We start from the raw sequence: 20,369 nt of genomic DNA, 5'->3' as shown, positions 1-20,369 counted from the left end.
GGGTGAGTGGAGAAAAGCAGAGCACCCACATAACACACTCAGGGTGAGAGCAGAAGCTGCCCATGGGCTGGGCACCCTCGCTGCTCTGACAGAAGAACGCTGACGCTTGTCTGCTGAGTTACACTGATGAAGGACCTTCCAGTTTAATTTAGACTTGGGTTTTCTAACATTCCACTGGAGGCCTCACTTCTTGGGTTTGGAAAAAAATATATCTCCCACTGGTTCCTCCTGCCAAAGGAAAGGCTCTTTGAGGGCAAGGATCATATCATTTTTTAGTTTCTGTATCTACCACCGTGTACGATACACAGTAGATGCTTGAATAATTGTAGAATAATGTTCCAACCCACTCTTCATATTACATTGTACTTTTCAGGACTGTTTAATATACACTAACTCATTTGATTGACATAATAATTTGGTAAAATGAAGGGCAAAGAGATATAAGACTAACTTCGTGGATGAGGCAGTGATTTACTCACATTTGGTTTTGAAGGAAATCTGCTCATAGAGCGTTCTCCAAAGGTCCTGGCTCCCGTGGGTTTATTTTTAGGCTGTGGTAATCTAAGGAAAGATTTCTAGAATTACAAATTGTAAAATATGCTACAGGGGATACTACCACGTAAATAAGACTGTTAGAAACATTTTCCATTTATCTTATTTGACTAGTAAGATATTTACTTATTTACACATTTACACATTCCTTACTTTTACAGTAGTTGTAGAAAAACTGAATGCAAGTTGAATGAACTTGACTGTACACATAAAAATAGATCTACAGTAACTTAAGAGAGGATAGAACATATAAAATCTCTACTACACTGAGTTATAAATAGGACAAAAAGAGAGGTAGAGCTATCGCCAATAGAAGGTCATGGACGCCATACATCGTGTTTGTTATGTCTAAGACTAGGTCTAGCTACGGAACTTCCTTCTGAGCTGATCAGACTGTTTCCTTTCTGCCTCGGTGTGAATCTCTCCAACACCGCGATACTTTTAATTCACACTGACACCTCTCTTTCCATGATTTAAACTGTAAACTGTGAAAATTCCTGGAGCTACCCCATTTTACCCCCACATATGGCTCCCTGGTGATCTTTCAGCTTAAAACATCTCTCTGTAGCATAACCCAGTATAAGCCACTTCCTCTTCTACTTTACCAATCCTGCAAATACAAACAGAGCATGTATGGACACACGTACTGGTAAACTCATTCATACCTAATTCAGCTTCAAATCTATAGAATCCTTCAGTTCTCTGATAATTTGTAACCATACTGTTTTCCTGTCAACACATGCTTTTGCTATGGGAGGTCTGCTTTCTCATAACTCTGGTGTCCAATGCAGATCTGGACAACTTTAGCAAGAATCTTCCAGTCATGTGGTTAAAATGCTCGCCGGTGGCAGAGCTGGCACTGGTACCCAGGCCATCTGATCAGTGAGCCACGTTTTCTCACTATCCCGAGTCCCAGAGGAACCTCTGCCGGCATCTCATGTCCCTCTGACAACACCCATCTCCTCCAGTCCACCACATCTCTTCCAAACCCGGAGAAAAACCTGGCTGGCTGTTTCCTCAGGTAGACACAAGATAAAGCAATAATTAAATGTGTCTTTACCCATAATTTTCCTTGTTTCCATCCTCGAACACAGGAAAAGCAGATGACAAAGAAGAGATGATCTTATTGACTCCCCAAGCCCCAGAAGAACTTGCATTTTCTGCATTGGAGTAAAAAGTAGCATTTTATTATTGTATTAGGAAAAAACATTTATACTTTATGCTAAACTTCACCTACAAATAAAATGGAACAGCTTACAGAAAAGAACTGACACAGTTTTCAAATACTAGGTAACAAGATAAGTCACTTTGTAGTGAGATGAAGGGACTTAACTGTGGTCACAGGGTTTAACACTCAAGCCTGTAGGTCTTGAGCTCCTGCTACATGCAAGGCACGGTATTCATCATTCTCCTAAAACATTGCTCTGGTCACCTGACTCACTGAAAAAAGCTCTCTGTGGTTTTTCTTTCCATTTCCTGTAAGAAAGAATTGACCTCTTAACTTTATATTCTGAGGCCTCCCGAGACTAATGATCCTATTTATCTTTATGATGATCTCGGTCTGGCTTCCAGCATAAAACCTGGGACAACAAATGTGGGCTCCAACACTCCACCCAGGCCATTACTCGGGCCAGGCAAGGCTCAAGTCATACCTCAAGTACTCAGCTTTTCCTGGCCATTCCTTACTCACCAGGATTTTGTCCTTCTATTATTTTCTAAGAAATAAAACCAATCTGTGACATGTATTTAGTCCCTTTACAAACACTATCACATTTTTTTATTTCATGCATTGTCTGCCCTAATCAAGACAAGCTAATCAAGGGAAGGGCAATTTCGTGTATATTCCTTGATATTTCCTGTGGCAACCACCCACAATGCCTACACACTTAGTAGTGTTTTAACAAATGATTACTTTGAAACTGGGCCTCAAAAGCATCTTCATTTTGATCTAGAGATGGCCATTCATCTTTGTCATCAGAAATATCAGGAAGCGTCGGAGCCTGAAACATATTCATGATGAAACCTTAGAAGAATAAAAAGAGTAACTGTAAACATGATTGCAAAAGAGCTTTCATTAATTTGTCGCCAGATGCTACACATTCAAACAAGAGGCTTTACCTAATGCTTCTTTTGTGTGCACGGTGGGTGATGGCTGTACCCTGGATGGGGTTGCCTGAACCATTCCCAGTGACGTGTTTGGAGTTGTGTGAAAAGAACCTGTGTTAACAACCTTATGTGTTTCAGACCCTATAAAGGAAATGGGACAAAAGGCATTACCAGCAGAGAAATCAGAACAATTTAGAAGGCACAAAATTTAAGGAACATTGCAATGAAAACATTTTATTATTGCTGATAATTACCACTAAGGACTTCTATTATTATAGTGCTCACATATCTTTCACTTTTATTTTTATAATAGTCCCATGAGGTAGGTAAGGCAAGAATTATCCTTTTATGGAAAAGGAAATGACAGTTCAAAGAGATGAAGCGGCTTGGTCTCAGATCAGATCAAATCAGCCGCCTTGTTATAAGTTGCACCCTTCGCTCCACTGTCCCCTAAGAAATACATGTTAATAGTCACACAGTGAATCTTAAGACTGGCTTTCCATCTTACTCAGCTGGAGCCCGGACAACGGCATACAAGGCCCCGTAAAGCCTGGGCGGGACCTGCTCACTCAGACCTCATCTTCCTCCTCCTCTTCCTCTGACTCACTCCAGCCACCTCAGCCTCTTCGCTGTGCATAGAAACCATCAGGGAGATTTCTCATCTCAGGGCTCTGCATTTGCTGTTCTCTCCGCCTGAAACAAGTTTTCCAAGCTAGCTGCATGGGAAGCTCCCTCCTTTGGGACTTTATCCAAAATATCACTCTGTGAGCATCTTTCCCGGTCACCTCTGACATTTCAATTCCCTCCCCCTGACACTCCCTTTCCCCCTCTGTGCGGGTGGGAGGTTTTGTCTTTTCTGTTTATAACTCCATCCCTAACTACCTGGAACAGTACCTGGCATCTGGCAGGTGCTCGGGAAGTCTTGGTGAAATGCAGGTGTTCCCAGCTGTTTCGAGCAGCTTTGCTCCCCACTGAACCGTCACTTGAGAGGATACCAGTCACATAGGGCAAGTGACTGCACAATCGATGTATCTTGTTTTGTTCACAAAACCTACCTTGTATGCAAATGCCTCTAACAAAGTAGTACCAAATAGAAGTATAATCCTCCTAATTAAACTTATAATTACCTTTCCTACCCCACAATATATTAAAGATAACTCTTGTTTTAGGTACATCTGCTAAGAAATTGAATAAAAAAGGTTTCACGAAATCAAATTTCCAAAGGATTCTACCTAAAAAGATATGACCAAGAAGCAGATTTCTACCTTTACTTGAGATGGTCTGGGGCTTCTCTAACCCCTAAAGTCTAAGAATTGGAAAGTGAACACCCCAGTTCATTAAGGCTTGAAGTCTTCATGAGCCACAGCCACCCAAAAGACCTCTGAGTGACCTCAAGAAGCCTGGGCAAAGAGGTCAGAAACAAATTTAATATAATTAAACATTACCTTCTTTTATCTCTGCTCCACTCTGTGGTTTGAATTCATGAGTACTTTTAGCCACACATCTGAAAGAGAACACTCTTGAGACAAACTGACTCCCCAAAACAAACAATAAACAATGTCAGCAATTACAAGCCTGTTTACTTAAAGTATGGACGGAAGTGCTTAGGTGTAAGTAAATAAAGTGTTTTATTTTTTCTTTCATTTCCTTTTGAAGAAAAGAATTCTTATAGATCAAGGTCAGGTACTACATGTTGCCTTGACACAGTGGGCCTGTATTCTAACATCATGTAATCACTCCTGTATCTGGGAGGGCAGGAAAACTGCCTCTAATTCGAATGACCCCATTTATTACATAGGCTAAAGGGCTCACACCCAGGTCCAGGCCTTGGTGAGCAATGCAGCTGGCCACAGTCATGCTATGGGAAGCACTGGTGTGCTTTAGCTGTGATGCTGAGCCAGTAGCCACATAGCATGGTTCTGCCGACTTTAAGAGTTCTCGAGAAATAAAAAAGATGGCACACAAGACATTTATATCACAGTTTAAGTACAGTCACGATAGTGGACCTCACTTGTCTATTTAACATTGCTAAAATTCCCTTAGCAGGGACCACGTTAGGGTGTAAGTAAAAAGTACAACACACTTAATTTTATAAATCCTCACTAAACTGTCTTAAAAAAATGAGTTCTTACATGAGATTCCAGACAAAGGCATCTTTTCTCTGCCACGGTAAGCTGTCCTGGCTAGTGAGAGTACCAAGGGTCCATTCAGTCCCTTGCCTGGGCCGGGGTCAGGGTCAAGCTGAGGTGCTTCTGACTGAGATCTGAATGTTCATTAGGTTAAAGAGTTTCACAGTTTTATAGGGACAGCTCGTCTGGCCCCTCCAGCCTCATGACTCTGTCTCTGCTGGGGCGGATGGGACACGCAACATCTTTTTGAGCCTGTCACTGCTCTCCTGTTTTTATCATTTTATAACTGTGTTAACAGTGAAGAACTAATAAGGTCATAGACTCCAACGACGCAACAGTTCTTTTTTGACATACACTGTATGACACAGGACACAGGTCTGAATTATTAATCTAATGTGAGTGAAAAAGCATTTTAAATATTATTTCCAGGAGAAATCATTGATAAAAGTTAACCTCAGATATTGAGAAGAACCGGTCCTTATGAGCCATAATCTGTGCTAAGGAGTTTAGCCCAAGGGAAGGGTACAAGTTACACGGTCGCTCTCATTTTTTCTAACGGATCAATAAAATTGCTGTATGTAAGAAGAGAGAAAGAGCGTGCCGAAGTCATGGGAGGTAAAAATTTAAACAAAGTAAGTTATTATTTATAAATTATAATTTATGAAATCTAGGAAAATCCCTCAAAATTTGGGGGAAAAAAAATCCCCAAAGCAGTGTACAACAGATGGGTTTTGGCATATCGTGTAATGGATATGAATCCCAAATTACTCCTGGTGGGAAGCTAGAAGGATCAGGAGAACCCATGTGAGGAACACGTGTCTGGACAGTAATAATCACTACATGTATTCAAGGCCAGTAAGAAAGGCCATTTCAGTTTAATCACAGGTTAATAGCTGTACATTCTCCAGTTACAAAAAAAAAAACGGTGAGTTTCAGGTACTGAATATTCTTTTTTTTTTTTTTTTAACGTTTATTTATTTTTGAGACAGAGAGAGAGACAGAGCATGAACGGGGGAGGGGCAGAGAGAGAGGGAGACACAGAATCGGAAGCAGGCTCCAGGCTCTGAGCCATCAGCCCAGAGCCCGACGCGGGGCTCGAACCCACGGACCGTGAGATCGTGACCTGAGCCTAAGTCGGACGCCTAACCGACTGAGCCACCCAGGCGCCCCGGTACTGAATATTCTTAAGGGAAGAGAGAACTATGAAATGAAATGAAATGAACACTCTAAAAGAAAAATAGTGTAATAAGTCTGAAAGATTTGGGACGATTTTGGTAACTTTTTCAACATGTCCATCTACAGATTACAGTAAAAACAGGAATCATTCATCTTTTATATACTGTTCTTGAAACTGCAGAACATGTAAAGAAGCTGACAAATGCCACTCCCGTCACTATCGTCTCTAGGACGACCTTCGCCTTACCCGTCATCTTTTCCGGCCACTGGAAACATGGAGTCTGTCACTGGCTGGGCTGCCAGAGGAACAGGAAGAGATACACTCTGGCTGATGGCTGGGGACACCAAAGCGGCAGTGACAGCATTTGCCATGGGAGGAGCAACAGGTGTTGCCTCTCTGGGTCTCTCCCCCACGTTCTTTGAGATCTGCTGATTGATGGCTGGAAGACACAGAGCTCTCGGTTCCTGCTGGGAGCCTACACTTGGCCCCGTCCGTGCCGGATTAACCTTTCAAGTTAAGCAAACAAAAACAAGGCCGTGAAGTCCGGAGTACCACTCATGAGGTACTACAGCTTTGCAAAGAATGGCATCTGTCATCAGTAGCTTCCTCTCCCCTTGTGGCATCCCCACACCCTTCAGGTACAGCCAACAACAAGGACCACTTTACATGATGGATGCTTTTGTAGCTTCTTCACCACAGATAAAACTGGGCAGCACCTATTTCCTGAAATAGGAAATAACGAGTCCCTACAGTTTTATCAGTGTTTAAGAACTGTCTTATTTCTCTTAATTTTGAGAAAGGACCAATAAGTCAATGCCCTCAAATGCTCATAATGGTATTCCCTTCATTAAAATACACTTGGGAGCCATCTTCTCTGTAATGAGGAGATGTGAATCTAACTTGCAACAATAGCTTCCACAAAAACATGGCTTACAGTGGGAAGGCTGACAAGCTCTGGACTTAAAACCTTTGTTTTTCGACTCATGTGCACTTAGACTGTCACTGCACACTCTTGTGTTAAAAAGTTAAAAGACAGTAGAGTTCATTCCTCACCATATAAAAGTATTCTCACAAATTGTTAAAAAAAAAAAAAGGCACCAACTTCTATGGCAAGAATAGTTAGTTCACAAACAAATGGATAAAATATAAAAAGTTCATTTTTACTAGTGATCAAAAAAAGTAATCAGAAATGACCTATCCCATTTTCTCACCTACCAAACTAAAAACAGATCAAAATTAATAATAATATTCAATTCTGAAAACATGTTTTGAAAAGGAATAATCAGACTTTCCATACCAGATATCAAAACTTACAACAAAGCTATGGTAAATATACAATATGGAATGATCAAGAAGAAACCTAGTAAGTAACCAAAGCAAAGGTACATTTTAGAAACAGATCTTGTATATTAAAAATTTAGCACGCGATAAAGATATTTTAAATCAAAGGGGAAAGGTCGAGTAGCTCAGTAAATGATTTGGGGGCCACTGACAATCCGTTTGGGAAATATATCCTTATGCTATCCCAACACAAAAGCAAGCTCCATAAAGGGAGGCTTCTGGTTAAAGACAGTGGCTTAACTATGTGCTTTATCATCTACCTCCAAAACCTCACCAAAAGGTTGGTAAAGTAATTCTAACACCTAAAACAACAGTTGGAGGAGGCTGATCAGGAGAAAAGTTCAGACATATAGATACATCTCAGAATGGAAATGAAAGTGGAGCTGAAAGCATGAACTAAGAAAATTCTGAGGGAAAATGATTCCCCTTCGAGAACATAGCATCCAGCCTAATTATCGCCCATGTGTGAGGGTACAAGCAAGAGATCTCAAAAAACTAATCGCTCATATATGCTTTTTTTAAAAAAAGCTCCTAGGGACTGTGTGCCACCAAAATGGGGTTGTTAAAAGGAAACAATGCCATAGGAACTAGAAAATAAGCAGGGATACACCACTGGAGAGGAGTCAGGAGAGGACAGCTGCTTGGAGGCCAGCGTGGAAGAGACAGACAGATGGTTCCGGGAGGCACGTGGCCAAGAGAAGTGAAACTAAGAGCGTACCTGATGTACTTGAACATAATGAAAACATATTTCTAGTTTCTCCCAAGAGTTTAGAGAGAAATAAATGATAAGTATCATAAAAATATAGCACAGGAGAATAATGAAACAATTATTTTAACAATTTCTTGGAATTATCTAGGGAAAACAAATTATACAAAAAAGGAAATCCAACTAAATAAGAAAAATATGTAACGATCCAATAGCAAAATGAACAAAGTCAAATTTAATTTAAAAAATTAATTTTAAGAAAAAAAAAGACAAATTTAATTTAAAAAAATTCTTAAAAGTTTTTAAGAAAAAAAAAACAGCCACTAAATGTATTTTTAAAAGTCCAAATTTACCTGTGATTAGAAATAAACACATCAGATGGTTAAAAATATTTACGATAGGTAATGTTAGCCAAGCATATACAAAAAACACGTACTTTTATTCACTATTATGAGTGTAAAACAGTAAATTTTTGGAGGACAGATGGGCAGTATTTTAGGTGCACAAACTTCAGCAGCAATTCTGCTTTTCTGTGTCTTTCCTAGAGTAATCATCTCATATGTACAAGAATGCTCACTGCAGCATGGTTTATGATAGTTTCCACATGACACATGCCCTTCCTAAAAGGTATGAGAGTAGACTGTGATGCTATTAAAATCAGTTGGATCTCTATGTAATAACAAGGAAAGATCCGTAAGGTGGGTTAGGTAGAAAAAGCACAACGTAAGCCTTATACAGGCTAACTGTATAAGCCTGTATATGTCAATTGTATACATATTTATGTGTTCATGCATAGTAAAGTTCCGGAAAAATGCAAACTACATAGTTAGTAACCATTCATTTATATACGTGTAACTATACACACACATGCACATCCACATATATAACATCTTTGCTTTTATAAAATCATAGTCATGCATTTTTATAATTTTCAAAATATGTAAGAAATTAAAGTGTTACTAGAATGAAACCAGACCACTTTCTTACACCATCCATAAAAGTAGACTCAAAATGGATTAAAGACCTAAATGTGAGACCTGAAACCATAAAAATCCTAGAATGGAACAGACAGTAATTTCTCTGACACTGGTCATAGCATTATTTCTCTAATACGTCTCCTGAGGCAAGGGAAACAAAAGCAAAAATAAACTATTGGGACAACATTAAAGTAAAAATCTTTCACATCAAAAAAAAAAAAAAAAAAACCAAGAAAAAACAAAAACAAAAACAAAAACCCAAAACTGTAACAAAACAAAAAGGCAACTTACTGGGAGAAGATATTTGCAAATGACATATCCAATAAGGGGTTAGTATCCAAAATAAATAAAGAGCACAACTCAACACCAAAAAAAAAAAAAAAAAAAAAGAAACCACAACAACCAAACATGGGTATAGGACCTGACTAGACATTTTTTCCAAAAAAGACATTGAGATGGCCAAAAGACAAATGAAAAGATGCTCAACACCACTCATCATCAGGGAAATGCAAATCAAAACCACAATGAGATATCACCCTCACACCTGTCAGAATGGCTAAAATAAAAAAGTCAGGAGGGGTGCCTGGGTGACTCCATCAGTTAAATGTCCGACTCTTGGTTTCTGCTCAGGTCATGATCTCAGGGTTCATGAGTTCAAGCCCCAGGTCGGGCTCTGCACTGCCAGTGTGGAGTCTGCTTGAGATTCTCTCTCTCTGTCCCGCTCTCTCTCTCTCAAAAAAAATGAATGAACTTAAAAAAAAATAAGTTAAATTACATTAAATTGAAAAAATGTCAGGAAATAGCAAGAGTTGGAGAGGATGTGGAACCCTCGTGCACTGCTGGTGGGAATGTAAATGGGTGCAGCCACTGTGGAAAACGGTATGGTGGTTCCTCAAAAAATTAAAAATAGAAATACCATATAGTTCAGTAATCTCACTACTGGATATTTATCCAAAGAAAACAAAACAGTAATTTGAAAAGATATATACACCCCTATGTTTACTGCAGCATTATTTATAACAGCCAAGATATGGAAACAACCTAAGTGTCCCTTGGTAGATGAACAGATAAGGAAGATGTAGCATGTGTGCGTGTATGTATGTATGTATATAACATTCCACATATACACACAATGAAATACTATGCCACCACAAAAAAAGGATGAACCTAGAAGGTATTGTACTGAGATAAATCAGACAGAGAAAGGCAAATACCATATGATTTCACTCATACGTAGAAGTAAAAAACCAAAACAAAGGAGTAAACAAACAAAAAGCAGAATCAGACCTACAAATACAGAGAACAAAACTTATGGCTGCCAAAGGGGAGGGAGGTAAGGGGATAGGCAAAATGAGTGAAGGGGAGTGGGAGATACAGACTTTCAGTTATGGAATGAATAAGCCACAGGAATAAAAGGTACAGTAGAGGTAACATAGTCAATGGCATTTTAACAGCACCCTACGGCGAAAGATGGTAGCTACACTTGTGGTGAACACAGCATAACACACAGAGAAGTTGAATCACTACGTTGCACACCTGAAACTAATGTAACATTGTGTGTGAACTATATTCAAAACACAACAAAACAAAACAAAGGAACAAAAAAGAAGAAAGGTTGTATGCCTGGAATACATTAGGAAGCAAGGCAAGTGTAGCATGACTTTGTAAGAACAAAGGGGCAAGAAAACTTGGTGTGATGTATATGTTCACTATCTTGATTGTGATGATAGTTCTATTGGTGTACATACATGTCAAAACTTAGCAAATTTTACACTTCTAATATGTGTAATATATTATGTGTCATTTATACCTCTATAAAGCTCTTAAATAAAAAGAAAAACTCTAAAAAAAAATTAAGGTGTTTATCTTCATTGTATCCTATATCATAGGCAGACATATACTATGTGATCACTTAAGCAGCCATTATGTACCTTAAATTTATTCTCAATCAACCCCATTCCTTAATAATTTTAAGAAAATCATGTGACTCTAACATACTCATCACCTCTCCCCGCTTCCAACATGAAACAATGGCAAGCAAAATACAACTAGACAATTAATTAATTAAATTATTAAATTCATATTCTCATCATATAATTATGTCACTGTATTAAAAAATCCAAAAAAGACTACATATAGGAATACATAAACACATAAGTATATACATACACACATATAAAAGCATACTCTTTGTAACTTCCTTTTCTCATTTTACATTTTGAATACCTTTCTGTGTCCAATCGTAAAAATTTGGAAAGCTAGTATCTAAATTAACATCAGAATTAACTCTAAAAATATAGCACAGAAAGGAGCAAGTAAAAACAGAAATCAGTGTTACTGGTTGCTGAATGAAAAACATTCAGCAAAGAGCACGCACATACCTCAGACCTTTCCGGAAAAGCAGGCAGGTTCTCCTGGGACGTCTCCACCACCTGATGCAACTTCTTATGAAGTTCATCCATTTTCTGTTTTAACAGTTGTTCTTCAAAAGCATTTGCTTCTTTTCTTTTCATATAATGTCTATCTTCATTTACTTTAGGAAAGAAAAAATGGTTTCCATGCAAGTTTAAATTCAGGTCATCACAGGAATACACAGAAATGAGTGAAAGGTTATTTTTAAGATGGCAATTTTTTTTTACTAGTCTTTTCCATGTATATTAGGTTATTAGCACTGAAAGGTGTATTACCTTTTAATTATAATTTTTACCTGCCTTTGGGATGGTTATTTTTCATTTCAGAGCTTGTAAGGTACAAATTTACAATGTTGACCAATAAAAAATATTTGATAATAGCACAATGATAATAATCACTTTTTATAAAAGTCATGATTCTACATATCATTTGAAAGTGGAACAGATAAAAGATGTAAATCTCCAGTGCTTTCTGAGGAGGAGGAGTCTGGTACCCTGAAAGTTCAGTGCCTCACATGTACTGCAGTAAGTCTCACTTGCAAAGGCAATTAACGTAGCCATATCACATTCAAATCAGATCCTTTGGCTAAGACTTTACGTCCTAGTGTGTGAAAGAAAAATGCATCTGTGCATGGCACAAAATGGGTCCTCCATGAAAAATGCATCTGTGCATGGCACAAAATGGGTCCTCCATGAGTGTTAACTGCCTGTTCTCTCAGTTGGTGAAAAAATGAGAAATGATAAACAAAAAAGGCCAATGCAGAGCAGCTCTCGTCCACGTGACTTAGATGGTATAAAAGCCCTGAGTGGCACAAAGTTCCACTTTCCTCTCTAAAGTTCATGTTGTTACAGCAAAGACAAGCACAAACTTTGGTGTTAACACTCATGGTTTTCTCTGTGAGGAACAAAACTTGACCTAGTACGCAGCCATAAATAATGTGGCACTTTGATCAGAGGGCTCCTTCTGAATGTCTTCTTTGTTGTTCTTGCAGATTTTAGAAAATCTCTTCTCAATTCCAGTTCCTAACCTAATCCTTTCACAGTACAAATAACTGACCTACAGGTTTAAAATTGCTGTATACAGAAGTTCAAATCCATTCAGATAATATTTAAAAGCTTAAAATATCACTAAAACGAAGGCAACGCTGGTATATCTACTTAACCCACATTAGTGCTATATCAACTCTGAGCTTTGCTGTCAAGACATCAAAGTAGTTCCCTGGACAAATGCGGCCGCTACACTTTTCAGGAAAGGTCTGAGGTATGTGCGTGCTCTTTGCTGAATGTTTTTCATTCAGTAATTGCATTTAATAAAGATTTCTAGGCTTCAGATACATGAGCTAGAGACTTTTTTGCAGATTCTTTCGGCATAGTCAATTACCTGTTTAAAAAGGTAATTACTCAAGGTTATTATTTTAAGTGACTAGAGTATCTCAGATCACAACACTGCAAGTACCCCATTGCTCATGCTTTCTCCGTTGATTGTATTTCTGGGCTCTCAGCTCTTCAAAGGAAAATTCGGATTCTCCACGAATAAGCTTCTCCTTGCAATACATAACAACCTGCTGAACATCAGCTTTGGCTGCTAGAGACGGTTGTGCAGAATATCCTGATTTGGAAATCATGATCACCCTTTGCTCCCTACAATGGGGAAAAATGTATTATTTACAACAGTGTACTAAAACAGCTCTTGAATGACACTAATTAATAGATTATTGCACTGATTATACTTGCATTTTCGACTCTTTATCGCAAGCTGAAGAAATCACCCCAGAAACTTCTGAGCCCTAAAAAGACAGAAAGGGAACATCAGCATTCACTTATCTGAAAAGAAACTGCCATCCAAATTATTTCACAAAACAATAAGAAAGTGTTAGAGGGGTTCTGTAACTAGATTTATATATGTTCTTTAAAATTATAATTAATTCAATCATAATCAATTATTATTAATCTTACAACTTTTGTAACTAAGAGTCCAATAGGAAAATGATTTTGAAAAATTCCTACTTGGTAATAGAGAAGGGCACTTATTTCCCTCCAATCAACAGACAAGGAGCTGGACCACAGTGCCTATGTGTTCTGGGATTAATATTCCAAAATCCTATTAATAGAAATAAAAATCATAAAAATTTCCTTCTGGTACTATTCTATCCTCAGGAGTTCCCAATGCTAGGACTGATTCACTAAACAAATATTTATTGAACATCTTATACATGTCCTGAACTGAGCTAGGTCCTGGAAATGTGACCATAAATAAGACCTATCTCTGCTGTCTAAAAATTTACATAGTCGGGCGCCTGGGTGGCTCAGTCGGCTAAGCGTCTGACTTCAGCTCAGGTCATGATCTCACAGTTTATGGGTTTGAGCCCCACACTGGGCTCTGTGCTGACAGCTCAGAGCTTGGAGCCCACTTCGGATTCTGTCTCTCCTCTCTCTCTGCCCCTCCCCTGCTCGCTCACTCGTTCTCTCTCAAAAATAAATGAGCATTTAAAAAATTTTTTTTAAAGTCACATAGTTGGGGCAATAGGAAGCAATGAGGCTGGCAAATGTGTAGAATGTAAAATGAGATAGTTTGAGTATCTATCAAAGTGAGAAATGCATATTCTGCGTCTAAGAATGTGTTATATGAATAAAACTTGTAACATGCACTAAGGACAGAGGCCTTTCTGCTAGAGTCAGCTTAAAGGAGGTCCTTAGCAAACTGAAAGAGAAACCGTAGTACAAAGAGGAAAGATACTGGAAAACAGGCTAGGGGAAGCAGAGACTTGAGCAGAAGAGATCTCAATAGGGCAAAAATCTCAACAAAGAACAACAAGCACAAGTGAAAGACCACCTTTCCCAACTGTGATGGCAGGGAGGGATGCAGTTACATTTACTGGTTGGTGGCAGAAAACTGACAGATGTCATCTAATGGCTTTTGTCTCATTAAAATAGTATTTTTGCCAGCTCCCAAAGGAAAGGTTAGAGACAACCAGGTCCTAAGTTTGAGGAAAGTGAAAAGAAGTTTAACATCATTATAATGTGGCATTAGACAGTGAAATGGGACACGTAGGAAATACATAAAACATAGTGTCAACCAGGAAACTGGAAACAATTTCTGGGGAGTAGTAAAGCCCTGGTTAAGGTTATAGGTACTATTGTTCCAAGTTCCTGAGTTTTTTTTTTTTTTTAAGTTTATTTTTATCTATTTTGAGACAGAGAGAGAGGGAACATATGTGAGCAAGGGAAGGACAGAGAGAGGGAGAGAGAATCCCAAGCAGGCTCTGTGCTGTCAGCTCCCCCTGACATGGGGGTTTGATCCCATTAACCATGAAGTCATGGCCTGAGCTGAAGCCAAGACACTTGGACACTTAAATGACTGAGCCACCCAGGTGACCCAACCTCCTGAGTTTTTTAAGCAGGGATCAGAAATTTCCAGGTGGGTATTATCTAATGTAGGGGCTCATGGGCCCATGTGAGGGAGACCAGTAGAACCAAGGAGGAGAGAAGCTGCTGGGGAGGAAGTAAAGACAGAAGGTGAAAAAGTGGGGGGGCCCTAGGTCAGATAAACAGATAAGTTATTTAAATCTGATATCTGAGGTGAGCAGTGGTAGATGATGACAGGCCACAGGTGCAGGTGGCTGACAGAGAGGTTAGAGTCACAGGAACAAGGTCAAACAAATGAGATGTCAAAGTGGATGTAAAAGAGAGCTGGATGACCATTCAATGCCATTCCCAGTTTCCACACAACCCACAAATGTCATTATTACCTGATTCTTAGAAATGCAGGCTGAGTTGTTTCCTGGATTTGATTTTGATGTCACCATTTGATTTAAAATCTGAGCATTATGGAGAGGTTCCAAGGTTCTAGCTATTGGGGGGGGGGGGGGGGCGGGGCGGGGCGGGGGGAGGATGAAATAAAGAGAAACAAGGATAAAAACACATTAAGTAAAATTATTACAAATATATTCCCCTGGTCTTTCAATTAGTAGCATAAGAAATAAATCAATTCATTGATCACTGTCTTAGAAAATGTAACTAAAACACTTTTAAGAAGATAAGAGAAATATTCTAGAGATAATTTAAACAACAGGATGGGATAGTTGATGCTTATTTCTGAAACATAATCTTTATTTCTAAGAAAATATATGACTACCATTTCTTTAAAAGTTGCATTAAACACATTTGATTCAATTCAGAACAGATGGACTCTAGAGTAAGCCTTGTCCTCTATTTTTGGCCAATTTTGATTATTTTTTTAAATCCTAAAAATAGAATGAATTCAAGTTTTCTTTTGGGTTTGCTCTTTTAAATTGCTAAGACAGAGCTCTACTCTCCAGGGATATTTGCTAGGTATTATTACCAGAGTGCCTTCCCTATTACCTAAGGCAATACAATCAATAAATACTGGATGAATTATTTTCTTAGGGAAAAAAAGCCAGCACAAGTCAGACTAAATTATTAACAATTTAGACATTTTTAGAAAGCGTTGTTTTACCTTGAGTTGGCAAGTGGGTTTCAGCAAGGCGTGCCTGAAATAACCTAAGTGGCAGGAGTAAAGGCATCAACACAGATTATAAGCTTACAGTGAAAACTAAATCAATCTATTTAGATCAATCTAGATCAATCAAGACAGCTTATCATAAGCTAGTAAAGACTGAGGTTGAGAGAGAATGTAAAGTTGAATTTTAGAATTGCTTCAAAATTAAAAAAAAAAATTCTGGGATTTCCTTCATACCCAATTACTGTATTAGAAAAATTCCCCCTTCTGTTTAGTTTATGTCCGTATTTCTCAAACTTATATAATAAACGTACCCTCTTTCTCTGTGTATCGTCTGCAAATGTTACAACATGGGGTGTCTGAACTCCTTATCTTAGGCATTCTACACATCTGGACCATAATGAATATAATGTTAAGAAGAAAGAAGTCTAAAACTTAGACCACCACTCCAAATGGCAGATATATTATTGTTCATGCTGTGAGAAATTTTAAAATATATCATTTCATGGCAACTTTGCACACCAAATCACCTGTTGAGTAAAATGCAACTTCTAAACCTGACATTTTTGGGTGATATCAACAAGAATCTAGAGTATAAAGAGAATAAGAGATGTACAACCAAATGCCAAATCTTGTGACTCTTAATTCAAACAAACCAGTGGTTAACAAAGCAAGCAAGCAAGCAAGCAAACAAACAAAAAAACAACTCACAATGTTTTACATTATGAGGAATAACTGAAAATTACAGATATTAAGGAATTACAGTTAAAATTTGTTAGGTGTGAAATGGCCTAAGCTTCTGCACAAAAAATCACTTTCTAGAGATGTTTATGTATTTGGAATAAAATATTTTTTTTTTTTATTTTTTTTTTTAATGTTTATTTATTTTTGAGACAGAGAGAGACAGAGCATGAACGGGGGAGGGTCAGAGAGAGAGGGAGACACAGAATCGGATGCAGGCTCCAGGCTCTGAGCCATCAGCCCAGAGCCTGACGCGGGGCTCGAACTCACGGACCGCAAGATCGTGACCTGAGCCGAAGTCGGATGCTTAACCGACTGAGCCACCCAGGCGCCCCTGGAATAAAATATTTTGCTGTCTTGGATTTGCTTTAAATTCTTCAGCATAGAAAAAACATGATCAAACGTTAATAATTACTAAAAGTACATGACAGACAAAGGGGAGGTTCATTATATTTTTTTTAAATGCATGCTTGAAAATTCTCCTTATAAAGTTTAAAAAGAACATGAGTGCTATAGCAAAGTTGAAAACAATGAGTGTATTAAGTCTGGCAAGGGGTACAATGAGATAAGTGATCTCAGATGCTTCTGGAGAGGGGCCAGCTGGTATAACCTTTGGAGCAGGGACTGTGCTTATATGTACCACAAACCTTAAAAACTCTTCATTCACCCTTTAACTATATAATTTCAATTCTGAGACTCTATCAGAAGGAAAGAGATGAAAATAGGCAATCTATTGGGAGCTAACTCTATGGTAAAGGAAAAAGACCTTGACACGAAGCTGCAGATATATGTAAAGCATGCCTGTAAATCCTATAACGAGCAGAGAACAACATGTCAACTAAAACGCCAGGTTTCTTCTGCTTCTTTAGTTTTCTGTATTGTCAGCATTTCTAAATGAGGTATATTTAATCATAGAAAAAAAAAGTTGTGAAAAATAGTTATTCATTAAGATACTCATTATGTTGTTCTTGACAAAAATCAAAATGTTGAAAACACCTTAAATGTTCATTTGGAGAACAGTTAAATTATGACATAACTCTGGGACAGATTTCAGAACTGCTTTATAAGTTGTGCTATAAAAGTCCATAATTTCTTAAGAGCAGTATCAAGGCCAGTATACGTAACAGACATAACAATACGATTTACTGTTAAAATATACAAATACAAGGACGTGCACACAGGGGTAGGAAAAGGTACTGGGAGGCAACGCACCAAAGTGTTGCCAGTAATATTTCTGGGCAATTTCCTTTCCTTTGTACTATTGTGTATTATCCACATTTTCACAACAAGAAAGATTTCCCTGTACAAACAAAGCAATAAAAATTTTTAAGAGCAAACATTACACTTCAAAGCAGGGGACACTCTGCAGTTTTATTTTCAAACTACCTGTAGTGTTGTTGCAGCTGCTCTCTTGGTTCGGCCTGGTGTTGAAGTCCTCTCCGAAAAATGGCACTGGCATGCTGCAGCTCTCCCTGGCCTTCCAGATGCCCAGCCCAGGCTACGTACAGAGGGGATGATGTGGTTCCGATCCCATGGTTGTACAGAAACTCAAAAAACTGATGAAGATCACTGTTGTACTCAGCCTACAGAAACCCAAAGCAAACAGATACAAGAACGAAGGAACTGCCGGTCTAGGTAGGGCCCGGAGCCCGGCTCCCTTCAATGTTCACTCATTTTACTCATTTTTAAGAGAGAGAGAGAGCAACAAAGTGTGAGTGGGGGAGGGGCAGAGAGCGAGGGAGACACAGAATCCGAAGCAGGCTCCAGGCTGTCAGTACAGAGCCCGACACGGGGCCCGAACTCCAGAACTGTGAGATCATGACCTGAGCTGAAGTTGGATGCTTAACCCACTGAGCCACCCAGTCACCCCCAGTGTTTGCTCTTCGTGGAGGGTTCAGGATATGCTGTAGGGGCAGGCTTGTGTGGCTCTCTGATAGCAAACCTAAAAATTAAGCTCCTTCTTTTCCTTACCCACACAATTTCCCAGGATACTGGGTTCCATGACTCATGATGTATTACAGTTGTCTTAATCTGAGCTTGCCCAAGTGCCACAGGGCGCCTCTAATCCTAGTACCTTGTAATTTAGTGAATAAATCCATCTTAACTCTATCCGTTTATGATTACTAGAACTTGTGCCCCCAAAGTCTTTATTTCAGGACTGTAAAGACACAAACTTTTAAAGCCTAAACAGAGGCAGCCTGTTCCTGGGGCAGTACTAAATTTAGTTACTGAGAGTTAATATTTTCTTAATTATTCACAATGAATTTAATTTATTCCCAGGAACCCTCTGAATACCTAGCAGTGTCTGCTTATCCTTCTATCCCCAAACACACCTCTCATCCAACACACCTTTTAATTTAGTGGTTTCTATCTACCAACTTGACAGACAGAGGAAGGTTTTAAAATTAAATGACTGACTCCACAATACAAAAGCCAAAAGTTTCTAAAATACACGTCTCTGGCCATACAACTTTTAAAAATTTATGATTGGAAACAGAGGAATTAAAATAAGACAGTCTAAAATGATCTTAAAATCTGGGGGAAAAAGCAAAAACACAGTATGATCACAGATTTGATTATACATCTGAAAGTATACTTACAAATTTTAAACAATAACTGATGAATCTTGGGTCATTGTGGTATTTCTTCTTATCTAAAAATTCTTTCATTAAATGTTCTAATAAAGTTGTCAAGTATTCCTTATTCTCAGGAAAATTCTCTTCTACCCACCGTATGTAACTAGAAAAATATGGATAATATTAATTTTTAGGTCAGCATACAGTTCGTTTATTTGAGAGAAGGAGAGAACATGAGCTGGGAAGAGGGGCATTTTTTTTTTTTTTTTTGAGAGTGCATGTGTATGTACAGGGCAGAAGGGAAAGAAAGAGGGGGAGAGAGGGAGAGGGAGAGAGAGAGAGGGAGAGGGAGAGGGAGAGGGAGAGGGAGAGGGAGAGGGAGAGGGAGAGGGAGAGGGAGAGGGGGAGGGAGAGGGGGAGAGGGGGAGAGGGGGAGAGGGGGAGAGAGGGAGAGGGAGAGGGAGAGGGAGAGGGAGAGGGAGAGGGAGAGAGAGAGAGAGAGAGAGAGAGAGAGAGAATCTCAAGCAGGCACCACACCCAACAAGGAGCCCCATGAGGGGTTCAGTCTCACTACTATGAGATCATGACTTGAGCCGAAATCAAGAGCCAGATACTTAACCAACTGAGCCACTCAGGTGCCCCAGAGAAAGAGGGAATCTTTAAGCAAGCTCTGCACTCAGCGCAGAGGCGAATAAGGGGCTCAATCAATCCCACGACCCTGGGATCATGACCTGAGCCAAAATCAATAGTCAGTCGCCCCAGCATATAGTTTGTTTAAAGGAAAAAAATAAACTAAATGCTAACCTTTCCCATTCACCAAGTGGGTCATCACCCTTGTAGCTCTGCATATGGGCTTCAAACATTCTAGAACAGAGAAAAATAGGCACATGAGCTATTAGGGATAATTCCTAAAAGCAAAAGATGTATTTTATTTTACATGTATCATTTACAAACCTTAAAATTGATATCTGAAATATCAGTTCAAATGCTATATTAAAAATTAAAAGATTATTCACTTGGAAGTTGTCACAAAACTCAGATCCAGTGTTTTTCCAGAAGAAAGCAAAACCCAAGCCCCTGAAGGTAGCCCTTGTGAAAGAGATGCCTGGGAGAGGGTCCCAGACTCTATCCTTAGGCCCTAAAAGTCTCCTTCTCCTGGCACGGCTGCCTAAT

At 38.9% G+C, this 20,369-nt stretch overlaps 1 protein-coding gene across 1 annotated transcript in view; it reads right to left on the bottom strand.

Annotated features, from left to right (window-relative positions):
• The window catches only part of BUB1 (BUB1 mitotic checkpoint serine/threonine kinase), a 46,872-nt gene that overhangs the window by 23,005 nt on the left and 3,498 nt on the right, over positions 1 to 20,369 (bottom strand). The window contains exons 2-15 of the mRNA XM_042933074.1: positions 20,001 to 20,060; positions 19,221 to 19,359; positions 18,007 to 18,203; positions 15,877 to 15,920; positions 15,149 to 15,249; positions 13,134 to 13,186; positions 12,856 to 13,040; positions 11,370 to 11,521; positions 6,211 to 6,470; positions 4,104 to 4,162; positions 2,671 to 2,799; positions 2,465 to 2,575; positions 1,613 to 1,712; positions 480 to 561 (exon numbers count right to left, since the gene is read on the bottom strand). Coding sequence (XP_042789008.1) covers positions 480 to 561; positions 1,613 to 1,712; positions 2,465 to 2,575; positions 2,671 to 2,799; positions 4,104 to 4,162; positions 6,211 to 6,470; positions 11,370 to 11,521; positions 12,856 to 13,040; positions 13,134 to 13,186; positions 15,149 to 15,249; positions 15,877 to 15,920; positions 18,007 to 18,203; positions 19,221 to 19,359; positions 20,001 to 20,060 — 1,672 coding nt within the window. The remainder of the gene's footprint in view (positions 1 to 479; positions 562 to 1,612; positions 1,713 to 2,464; positions 2,576 to 2,670; positions 2,800 to 4,103; positions 4,163 to 6,210; positions 6,471 to 11,369; positions 11,522 to 12,855; positions 13,041 to 13,133; positions 13,187 to 15,148; positions 15,250 to 15,876; positions 15,921 to 18,006; positions 18,204 to 19,220; positions 19,360 to 20,000; positions 20,061 to 20,369) is intronic.

This window comes from Panthera leo, chromosome A3 (genome assembly GCF_018350215.1).
Source record: "Panthera leo isolate Ple1 chromosome A3, P.leo_Ple1_pat1.1, whole genome shotgun sequence".
Lineage (NCBI taxonomy): Eukaryota > Metazoa > Chordata > Mammalia > Carnivora > Felidae > Panthera > Panthera leo.
This window is presented reverse-complemented; position numbering and strand designations above follow the sequence as displayed.